The 11,611-nt window shown below is 54.7% G+C and overlaps 1 protein-coding gene across 1 annotated transcript in view; it reads left to right on the top strand.

Moving 5' to 3' along the window:
* LOC104393380 (protein scribble homolog) overlaps window positions 1–11,611 on the top strand; it is a 92,214-nt gene that overhangs the window by 23,549 nt on the left and 57,054 nt on the right. Inside the window, 2 exon segments of the mRNA XM_010002861.1 lie at window positions 1,210–1,272; window positions 10,858–10,947. Of these exon segments, the coding sequence (XP_010001163.1) occupies window positions 1,210–1,272; window positions 10,858–10,947 (153 nt within the window).

Genomic DNA, 11,611 nt, shown 5'->3' with positions numbered 1-11,611 from the left:
GGTGGGGTTTTTGGGAGGGGTATTTGGGAGGCAGGGATTAGGAGGTGGCTGAACCTCCTTCACAGTCCCAACACCAGCAGATCCCGTGGGGAGACACGGGTGTCTGAACTGGTGGAAAATGCTGGAGTAAAATCTGTTCCTTCTGTTAAGACACTCCAGACTGTGGGGACCATTCCCACCCTACTGCTCAGGGCAGGTTCCTGCGCTCAGGTTGGCTTTGGAGCCTCTCTGTGGTTGCTGTGTCCAGGCTGACACAGCTCCTCCCTTGCTCCTGAGGGACAAGGCACCTGGTTCCCTTCCTGTTTGGGAAGCTCTTCAGAATGAAAAGGAGTTGCTGCAGCTGGGAAGAATGTGTGAGGCCATTTTGAGTCCCTTCCATCCAACACCTACCACTGGGAAGTTATCTCACCCAAAACAGCTTGTTTTAGTCAAGGACTGAAAGCTGAGCTTGCCCTGACCCCCTGGCAAAGCTGTGGGGTCTGCAGAGGTGCTGAACCCACCATGGCTTTGGTGGTGCCTGGCAGAGGGGTCTCTTTGGTGCTGGGCAAGCCTGGAGATGACAGCTTTCCTCCTGGTGGGCTGGGTGTCTCTCCATGCAGGCAGGTGGATCAGCTGGTCTCCCAGGTCACCTTCCTGAGGTGGGAATGTGGGGAGCAGGGTCCCAGTGCAGGGGAGTCTCAAGGCAGAGGTGCTGCATTGAAGGAGGCAGGACAGGGTGTGCAGGTGGTTCAGGCCTTAAGCCAGAGGGGCTTGGGTTTTTTTTTCAGAGACAGTTGTTTTTCAGGAGAAATTCTAAGGTTTCCTGCATTTGGGGCAGGATCCCAGGGTGTCTGGCAGGACGCTCCGTTCCACAGCTGGGGTGGCTCTTTGTGCTTTCCTCCTGTGATGTTTAATCCTTCCTCCTTCACCCAATGGCCTGGGACAAGAGAGGGTAAAACCAGCTAACTAGTGCTCAGCTGGTGAGCTTGGTGGCCACAGCCTCGGAGCGCCAGGGCAGCCGGGATCCAGGCTGAGAGCTGGAGCTTCCCAGGGGCTCTGGCTCGGGGGGAGCCTGTCGCTGGGACCCCCCTGAGTGCTGAGAGAGGGGTCTGCTCTGGTGCCCTGGAGTGCTGAGCGTGGTGTGTGTGTTGGGTGGTGGTGGTCGTGGTGGTGGGTTTGGTTGATGCTCCACTAATCCGCATGCCTCTTTGCTGGTTCCTGTCCTAACAGGGGGTGTCGTTTGATCAAGCCAATAATCTGCTGATTGAACCTGCTCGCATTGAGGAGGAAGAGGTCTGTACCACTCCTACTGTTCTCTCTCTACCAAAGAATCATTCAGTCTGCTTGATTTGCTTCCCAGGCTCACCCGTTGTTGTAGGGGAAACTCTGGTCTCTCTGGGTCAAGTGGCTTCTGGACCTGCCCGATCACAAACACCATGATTGTTTCCTCCCCTGCTTTCAACTCCTTTCCCGACTTCTCCATCCCTGAGGTGAGAATGGCTGCTGCAGATCCGGAGTGAGATGGAACAGATGTTAAAAAAAACCCCACAACGACAAAACAGAGGGGACTGAGGTGGAAAACTCAGTTCCTATTTGCTGTGCACTGGGGAAGGAGAAGGTGGAAGATCAATGCACAGTTGGGGTGGGTGACCCTGAGGAGCACGAACCTCAGGAGCCTGCTGAGGGTCTTTGGGACAGGGAGGAGGATCCAACTCAGGAGCCTGCATGGCATGGGAAAGGTGAGCTGGGAATAAGGATCCATGTACCTCAGGCAGCAGAATCCCCTCAGGTCCTTGGGAGGTCTTTGCTCCCCTCAGCACTTTGGAGGCCAGGCAGGGGCAGGTGGTGCTGGAGGGCCCATGGAGCCCCTGGATCAGGCGTGGTGCTGTGTGTGCTGCTTCCTGAGCTCATCCTCTGGCACCATCAGCTTCCTGAATTTGTTATTCCAAGATGTTGGCAGGCTTGTTGCTGCTCGGGGTCAGGAGACCTTCTGCAGGCAGTGTTTCCAAGGAGCTGCTGGAAGCAGAGGGCCCTGGCAAGGGGCACAAACCAGTGGGTACTGGGGGCTCTCTGCCACCTCCCCAGCTGTGAACTGGAGGTTTTTCTGCCTTGGTTTTGGAGTAAAACTTTCTGGGAGGAAGATGACAAGTCCTTCCCACTTCAGGCAAATCATGAGCTGGCTCACCCGGGGTCCAGTGTCCATGTGTCCTGAAGATCTGTCCCTCTTGGCTTTAGAGCACTGGAAGACATAGATGAGTATTTCTTGTGTTGGTTTTGCACTGCTCCCCTGCCACTCGGGCAGTGGAGCCAGGGGCCTCCTGAGCAGGGCTGCAGCTCCCATGGAAGGTTCAGCCTTCAGAAACATCAGTGAGGACAAACTGTGGGTCTGAGGGAGCTGGGACACCCTGCAGGTGCTGAGGGGGTGCCCTGCCACCCATCCCAGCTGTGACAAGCACGTGCTTCTCAGGAGAGGTGGAGGGACAGCAGGAGAAACGTGCAGGGCCTTAGAGGCTACTTGGCTTGGAGCAGAGGGTTGGCCTGGGGAGTGACTGAGCCCTGAAAAAGCATCTGCTGGTTGTTTCCCGTGGTGATTTCACGTTCTTTAGAAGAGCCTATTACAGCTGAACAGAACCAGAGTCACAGGATGGTTATGGTTGGAGAACCTCTTAAGATCACCAAGTTCAACCATAGCCTAACTATACTGAGTCCAGTGCTTAAACCATGTCCCTCAGCACCATCCCCAGGGCTTGGAAACCCCCCCAGGGATGGGGACTCCCCCCCTGCCCTGGGCAGCCTGGGCCAGGCCCTGACAACCCTTGCCAGGCAGGAATTGTTCCCCAGATCCAACCTCAACCTCCCCTGGCACAACTTGAGGCCGTTCCCTCTTGGCCCAGGGCTTGTTCCTGGGGAGCAGAGCCCGACCCCCCTGGCTCCAACCTCCTCTCAGCAGCTGCAGAGCCAGCAGGTCTCCCCTCAGCCTCCTTTGCTCCAGACTGGACACTCCATTACAGAGTGGAGAGGCTGGTGCCCCTGGAGAGCACAGTTTCAGTTTGTAAAGCTGCCATCACGTTCCTTGTGTGATTTTTATGCAGCTCTTGGAGAGAAGGAGCTACTAAAGATGTTCTTTGAGCCAAAACCATCATCCTAAGCCAAAGACTAACCTGCCCAAGGAGAGCTGGAGGCCCCTGCCTGGCGTCTGTCAGCCCCCCAGCACCAGACAGTGGGGAGCCTGATGCTGGGTTTGCAGGTGGAGATCCTTTAGTTCTTGGTGCCAGTGGGACTCCTCTACAGGGAAAGGAATAACATGAGGAAAGCAGCTGGTACCTGACAGTGGATCCCTGAACTCCAGTGCTGACTGCCCAGTGGTTTGTCTCAGTCTCCATCTGCTCTGCAGAAATGGCTGTTTCTGCTGGGACCCTGGCCCAGGTTGCCCAGGGAGGTTGTTGATACCCCATCCCTGGCAGTGTTGAGGGGCAGGTTGGATGGGGCTTGGAGCAGCCTGGGCTGCTGGGAGGTGTCCCTGCCCGTGCAGGGGGGTTGGGTCTAGATGAGCTTTAAGATCTGCCCAGGCTCAACCCATCTTCTGCACAGCACCTGAAAATGAGGTCACGACAGGCTCTGCTCTAGCAAACCTGTTGCTGACTGAGGAGCCTTCCAGGACTTTGCCTTCCCCTGTGCTTTGTCCCAGCAGCACAGGGCTGGCCAGAAGGGACCTGCTGCTCATGGACCTCTCGAGGGAACAGCTCAGCTGGCCTGAGATGTTCAGAGTGCTCTGACTTACTTGCTGGAAGGTAGAAATGAGCCTGTCGGCTCCTTCTGCTCAGATGTTGAATCCCGTTGTTCTGGAGTCAGAAATGAGTCAAGTCTTCTCCTCAGAGGAGTTGTGTCTTATGGAAATTGCTCAGAAATATCCCAGTTGGTGTTGGGATGGAGGCCTGGTGCTCAGCACCACATGTACTGCCTGCCAGGGGCAGCCCCCCTGCACAGCTTGGTCCTGAGCAGCCAGTGTGAGGGTTCAGCTTTGGAAAGGTTGGCCCAGTTAGAGAAGGCTCCAGGGAGACCTGAGAGCAGCTTCCAGTGCCTGAAGGGGCTCCAGGAAAGCTGGGGAGGGGCTTGGGACAAGGGCAGGGAGGGATGGGAGCAGGGGGAAGGGTTTCCAGCTGGCAGAGGGAGCTGAAGCTGAGATGGGAGGGAGAAATTCTGGGCTGTGAGGGTGGGGAGCCCCTGGCCCAGGTTGCCCAGGGAAGCTGTGGCTGCCCCATCCCTGGGGGTGTTGAAGGGCAGGTTGGATGGGGCTTGGAGCAGCCTGGGCTGCTGGGAGGTGTCCCTGCCCATGCAGGGGGGCACTGGGTGGGCTTTGAACTCCTCCATGATCATTCCATGATTCTGCTGCTCTTTTATTATGTTCCCTGGCTGACACCTGGTGCTCATCAGGACATTGTCACACTGAGAATTCTTAACTAGCAAGTTTGACTTCCCTGCAATGTGACCTTTAATTGTTATACTCTGAGATTGACAGAGCTCACTTGTGTAGTGCAGGGAAGGTCCTGCCACCTCTTTTTGCTCAGCTGGTCTGCCTGGAATGTCACTGCTGACAGAGCAGGGTCCTCAGAGTTAGGGAGACACAACACTCTGCTTTCTCTCATTCCATTTTTTTACATGACTCAGGTTCCCACTGAGCAAGGAAAAATATGCCCTGGTTTCTCTTTGAATCTGTCTGGCTTTTAATTTCTTGCCCAGGAATCTTGTTATGACCTTTTCCTGGGGCTGAAGGGCCCTTCCTCTTCTCTCTGGTGCTGTGACCCTCCCCAGGGAGGGACTGGGATCCCCCCTCCCTGTGCATCCTGGGCTGTTGCAGCACAGCTGGGGTGGGATTCACCCCCAGGTGGCAGAGATTACCTGTGGCTGCTGCTTGTTCATCATCACACATCACCCTGTGTCAGCTGCAAATTCTACCTGGTCTGGAGCTTCCTCAGAGACCCAGTGACAAACTGGGGTGGTTCCTCAGACACAGGCAGGACAACCTGCAGGGCTTCCTTCTTCTGCCCCAGGAGGGGCACAACCCCCTGTACTGCTTCCTCAGCTGGAAGGAGTTTGTAACCAGGGAGAACAATGTTTAAACAGAATCCTCTATGAACCTGGTTTTTTTGCTTTTGAAATAGGAAAACAGGACATGTGGAACATTCCTGGGTCTTGCTGCTTAGGAGGAAGATCATACAAAAAGCTTAGACATTAAAATAGCCCTGTAGGGACTGATGAGGCTGAAGCATTTTCATGGCTTTGAAAACTGGTCCCTGTTTGCAGCTCAGGGGTGTTTTCTGGCTGTGTCAGCAGAGAACTCCTGGAGCAGTGCTGGGACTGGGGTGTGTGGACACACACTCAGGTTCCTCCTACTGGCAGAAACCAAACAATTGCCCAGATTTGGATTTCTTGAATGATTCTAGAACTCTGAAGCTGAACTGGCAATTGTTAATTCATAGAGTCATAGAATGGTTTGGGTAGGGAGAGACTTTAAAGATCAATTAGTTCCAATTTGTTGTTTTCATTGTGTTTTATCTTGGAAAGTCTCTTCCCTGCTGTCTGGCCTCTTGTCTGTTTGTCCTTGGGATATTTTCATGGCCACTCAGTCACAGCTCCTTTGAGCCTTCATTTTGTTGGATTAAAGAAACCAAGATCTTCTCATTTTCCCTGGTAGGACAGATTTCCATGCCCTGTTTCCCACTGCCTTGTCCCTCACCTGTTCCACTTGAGCTCAGTGTGTTGGCTCTGGGTACCAGGGCAGTTTATTCAGATTTAATTCACTGAATTCCCTGGGGTTTGTGGTGGTTTCTGTTCATGGATGGGCTTTCTCTCTAGCTGCCCAGCTTCTGCTTCTGCACTGAACATCAAGATCCTCAGTGAGTTTGGTCCTCCAGACTGTTGGTGAACTTGGAGGTGTCTCTGCCTCTGTGGTTCAAAATGAATGATTCCAGTTTTAATGCAAGAACCTTCCATTTATCTGCTTTTATCCCTTGGACAAACTGTCCCACTGTGCTGTCTGCCCTGGGCAGCCCTGAGCTGAGACAGATCCTACAGGTGTTCACAGAACCATAGAACCACAGGGGTTGGAAGGGACCTCTGAAGGTCATCAAGTCCAACCCCCCTGTTGCAGCAAAAACACCAGGAGCAGGTCCCACAGGAACGTGTCCAGGTGGGGCTTGGAAGTCTCCAGAGAAGGAGACTCCACAGCCTCCCTGGGCAGCCTGGCCCAGGGCTCTGTCACCCTCACTGCAAAGAGATTCATGTCTCTATGAGAGCTCTATGTTCATGTCTATATATATATATTTATGTCATCTGGGGGGGTGGAACCATCTGACCTTTGAGGTCCCTTCCAACCCAGACCCTTCTGTGATGCATTTTCAAATCAAGATGAATCGTGTCTGTATGAACCTGGTTTTTTATTTATGGTACCAGAGTAATCATCTTGAATATTGTTAAAGAGGCAGCCTTTCTCCATCCTCACTGACAGAGGAGCTGTTGAGTGCCCCAGGATCTGCAGGAATATCCCAGGCTGTGCAGTGTTGGAGGTGGCCTGGACCTGGACCTGGCTCACCTGCTCCTGCTGCCCTTGCTCACTGGGGCTCCCAGACTTCTCTTTGCTGCTCTCCCTGGTTAGTAAGAAGGGAGTGAAGTGCTTGACTCCTGCTCTGCACCCTCCCATCTCTGCCTTGCACTTCCCCATCCCCTTGGTGGCTAAAAACCCCTCTGGAGGGAGCAGGAAGCAGAAGATGCGCGGCTGGGTCCCAGCAGGCTGCTCTCCTGCATCTGCCTCCCTCCCTGCTCCTTCTTCACTCAGTTCCCAACCTTCCTGCAGTGACTCCCCCGCCCTCCGTGTGCTCACTGATATTTTTGGCCTCTCCCCTTGTCCTCACGAGTCACAAAGCTGGACAGATTTAGCCCTTCTCATCTTTCCTGGGGGGTCGGTGCCTCCGGCCCCTCCTGCTTGTCAGAGTGTTCCTGGCAAGAGGACACGCAGAGCTGGGTGTGATGTGAGTGTGTGAAGGTGCCTCTGATGGTGGTGGCTGTGAGGGGCTTCCTGCAGGGCTTGGGAAGCACAGACCCCAGCACAGAGCCTGGTCCCTGCAACCTGCCCTTCAGGATTTCTGGGCCCTTCCCACCTTTGGACTAAATGATACATTTATTGATTGATTAATACGTTTCAGTTCCACACTGTTTAGTGGCAATAAATGAACTCCATGGAATGTGTGGGCTTGAGAGGGACCTCAGGAGACCTGTCCCATCCCCCTGCCAGGGCAGGTTCACCCACAGGGTCCCTTTCTATCAGCATTTTTAAGCCTGTTGCTGAGATTCCACTGGGTCTCCCTGACTCCTCTGCTGTTACAAACGTGGTTTGATGGTTTCCTATGAAGTTATTAATGGAACAAAAAGGTAGAAGGATGCCTGTCCCTGCCCCTCCTCTGTTTGAAGGCTCTTTCCCTCCTCTCCTGGGGAATGAGGAGCATTTTTAGTGCCTGTGATGTGGAACAAGATCAGGCCCAACTCGGGTCTCAGCAGGGCCTCTGCTCCTTCCCTTCTGTAAGTTAACTCCAAACCCAGCACCACGTGGCAGTGAGAACATGTTGTGACAGTGGGTTCCATCTTGTACAGAAGTCTCACTAAAACTTGGCTGTTCCTTTATCAGCCAAGTTTGGAGTCTTGGAATGAGGCAGAGCTGTGCTTGGGAGACCTCATTTTCATAAGTCCAGTTCTCTTTGTGTGCCTGGTAAGAGGCTTCCCTGTTCTCCAGCTGCTTCTCTGGAATTGGTGCTGGGATAAGGAGCTGGTGGTTCCAGGCACCTTCCTGTGTAATCTCTGCCTAACAGCACAAGGCACCAGGAGCCCAGAACTGTACAGATACTCTAGAGGTTTATCAGAGATCTCAGTCGCTTGTTAGGGCTCTTGAACACAAGTTATTCAGTCCTTTAAACTTTGAAAAGTCCTTAAGCTTTGAAAAACCTGTTAAATGGATCCCTCAGCTGCTGCTGGAGTGATTCCTCACCTTGATGTGATGTGTGTCTGTCCTCGTGCCTGTGCCCAAGTACAGACCAGGGGGATTTGTCTCCTCTTGGAGTTTGCTGGGTCATTGTTGACAATCCAGCCTCATGTGCAGTAATTGCAGGGATTCATAGAATCACAGAGTGGTTTGGGTGGACAGGACCTCAAAGCCCACCCAGTGCCCCCCTGCATGGGCAGGGACACCTCCCAGCAGCCCAGGCTGCTCCAAGCCCCATCCAACCTGCCCTTCAACACCCCCAGGGATGGGGCAGCCACAGCTTCCCTGGGCAACCTGGGCCAGGGGCTCCCCACCCTCACAGCCCAGAATTTCTCCCTCCCATCTCAGCTTCAGCTCCCTCTGCCAGCTGGAAACCCTTCCCCCTGCTCCCATCCCTCCCTGCCCTTGTCCCAAGCCCCTCCCCAGCTTTCCTGGAGCCCCTTCAGGCCCTGGAAGCTGCTCTCAGGTCTCCCTGGAGCCTTCTCTTCTCCAGGCTGAACACCCCAACCCTCCCAGCCTGGCTCCAGAGCTGCTCCAGCCTTGAGCCAGAATCAGTTCCTAGGGGGGTGATCAGGGATGAGCTGGTGTGGGTGGTGGCTGCATCCCTGCTCCAGGGGGGAAATGCAAGAGGAGAGGACTCCCAGGGCAGTCAGAGGCAGCAGGGGGTGCAGGCTGTGCTGTCCCTGCTGCTCAGCTGCTCTTTGCTGGGTTTCCAGTCCAGACATGATGGAAGTCAAGGCAGCTCTGGAGCAGCCTTGGGACAGATTAACTTTCAGGGAGAAATAACCAACTGGTTAGTGCAAGGAGCAGCCCCTGGGCTGACAGGGAAATACTGGAGGTAAAGCTGAAAGGCTGGTCCAGGTTGTTGGATCCAGTTCCTGCTTTCTCAGGTTCATTTTCCTGTAAATTATTCTTTTCACAGACTTCAAACAAACATTCCCCAATTTCTTAGCACACTGAGTTTGTGGGAGAACCAGTTTGCTTTGGAAGTTTGGACTCTCCAGCCTAAACAATATTGATGTGCAACAAGCCCCTTTGCTGCTGTTTTAGCAGTGTCTCTACGAGTGGTTAGGTCTGGTTCCTCCCTGGTGTTTATCTTGTCCAGCCTGTGTGATAGACATAAAGTTCTTAACCCTCAGCCCAGTGGACTTTTCTGGCAGATTTCCCCATATTTCCAGTCTGGTTTCTGTGGGTTTCTGAAATCCATGGGGTTTGTTTTTCATCTTCCAGTTGGTTTGCACAGCCCAGCTCACTGTGCAGCTGGGAGTAACTTTCTGTCACCAGTGACCCTGTGTGTTCCTCACTCCTGGTCAGGAATAGCAGATCTGCCCTGTGGATCCAGGCAGGGAGCAAACCTCTCAGCAAACCTCTCAGCTGCCTCCCTTGGGAATCCCTGGATCCTGTGCCTGGGATCTCTGCTCCTCTTCGGGAGACCGAGGTTGTTGCCATTGTCTTTAGGAGGTTTTGTGCTGGGTATAGATGTAAATCTGGAGAGGGTTGCTGAAGCCCAGTGAGATGGGGAGGGGGAAAAGGGGTGTTTGTAGTTAGATCCCATTGCACCTCCTCATGGCAGAGCCCTTGGTGGGATCTCCCCCTGGCATTGATCCAGGGACACGCAGCCCTGTCTGGTGACAACCACCCTTCTCCTGCCTCACCAGAACAACCCTTGTCTCTCCATACTTGGGTTTCACTCTAGGAGCAGGGATCTCCTGGGGGAGGCCCCAGCAGTTTTCAGCTCTGCTGCTGAGGGGCTCCAGGGGGTGGCAGGGACCTCAGCTCTGAGCTCTGCCTTTCGGGGGGGGCTCGTGGGTCGGTTTCCAACATCAGAAGATGAGGCCCCAGGGGCTGTTGCCCCTGTGGCTGCAGGAGGGGCAGAGGGGGGCAGGAAGGGCAGAGGGGGCAGGAAGGCAGGGCTCCTGCTTCCCTGGCTGCCCCACACACCCTGACCTGGGCCAGGAGCCCTGGTAAGACCCTCTGCAGCAGCCGCTCTCTGAGCTGGACTTGGTTTCCAGGGAGGTGACACCTGGAGGGCAGCAGATCTGGTTCTCTGTGCATTTCTGTCACTTAACCTCCCCAGCTCCTTGGCCCTGACAGATCCCGGGGAGAGCCCTGGCTATCCCATTCCTGCCTCTGTGTCCTGCCACCTGCTCACCAACATGAACAGCTCCTGCTGCTGCCCTGAACAGAGACCATTCCAGTGCAAGTTTGACCAAAAGTGTTGCTGTTGGAAATGGGCAGAATTTGGTACTTAGAGGTGGGAGACAGGAAGGAGAAGGTGCTTCTGGCCTGCACAGTTACAATCCTGGGCCTGCCCGTGCAGAGGGGAGGAGAGGAAGGAGCCAGCTGGACAAAGCAAGTGGCTTTTGTGGAGCCACACATTGATTTCCATCAGTAGAGCAAAGCCAAGGACCAGTCCGGGGTGTTCTGGGAGAGGTGCTGAGCTTGGGGTTGGGGTGACCCTGAGTCTGCCAGTGACTGCCTGGAACTGCACCCCAAGGGAGCCAAGTGGTGGGGCTGGGCTGTGACCACTGCCCCATGTCTTTATCCAGCCCCATCCACTGCAGCTCAGCTTGCTGAGTGCTGGGCATCTCCTCCCAGCCTGTCCATTCCAGGCAGACTTGACTCCTGGGCTGGAGACAAAGGCCCAGGCCTCAGCTGGGAAAGGGGGTTGGTTTCTTTCCACGTGTTGTGACCTTGGAGCCCTTGAGCGTGGATCCCACAGCTGGCACAGGGGTGAGCCTGTGCTCTGCTCTTTGCCTTTGAGTGGTCACCCCTTGCTCTTCAAGACCTTCTGGTGGTTCTCCTGGTCTGCACGGGCCCATAACCTGTGTCCATTCTGCTTCCAGCTGACGCTGACAATCGTGCGGCAGACGGGGGGGCTGGGGATCAGCATCGCGGGGGGCAAGGGCTCCACCCCCTATAAGGGGGATGATGAGGTAAGACCCTGGGCTCTGGCAGCCTTGAAGAACCCCTGGTTCAGAGTCACCCTTGGTTCAGGGTCTCCCTTGGTCATGACCTCCCTGGTTCAGGGTCTCCCTTGGTTGGGGTCTCCCTGGTTCAGGGTCTCCCTTGGTCGGGGTCTCCCTTAGTCAGGGTCTCCCTTGGTCGGGGTCTCCCTGATTCAGAGTCACCCTTGGTTTAGGGTCTCCCTTAGTCAGTATCTCCCTTGGTCAGGTCTCCCTTGATCGTGACCTTCCTTGGTTCAGGATCTCCCTTGGTCAAGGTCTCCCTTGGTCAGGATCTCCTTTGGTTCAGGATCTCCCTTGGTCAAGGTCTCCCTTTGTCAGGAGCTCCCTGGTTCAGAGTCACCCTTGGTCAGGGTCTCCCTTGGTCAAGGTCTCCCTTGGTCAGGTCTCCCTCACTGCAGGTTGTCTTTAGGTGCCAGAATCACAGAACCATCAGGGTTGGAGAAGACCCCTGAGATCACCAACCGTCCACCCTGAGGTGGGGGCAGGGAGACAACACAACCCACCCAAACAACAACAACAAAAGCCCCCAAACCCACCAGAGCACCCCAGAAATAACCCCCCCATGCCCACCAGAGCACGTCCTGAGCTGCCACATCTACTTATTCCTTGAAACCTTCCAGGGCTGGTGCCT

This window comes from Chaetura pelagica, unplaced genomic scaffold (assembly GCF_000747805.2).
Source record: "Chaetura pelagica isolate M959 unplaced genomic scaffold, ChaPel_1.0 scaffold718, whole genome shotgun sequence".
Lineage (NCBI taxonomy): Eukaryota > Metazoa > Chordata > Aves > Apodiformes > Apodidae > Chaetura > Chaetura pelagica.
The sequence above is the reverse complement of the archived record's forward strand: the minus strand, read 5'-3'. Positions and strand labels throughout refer to the sequence as shown.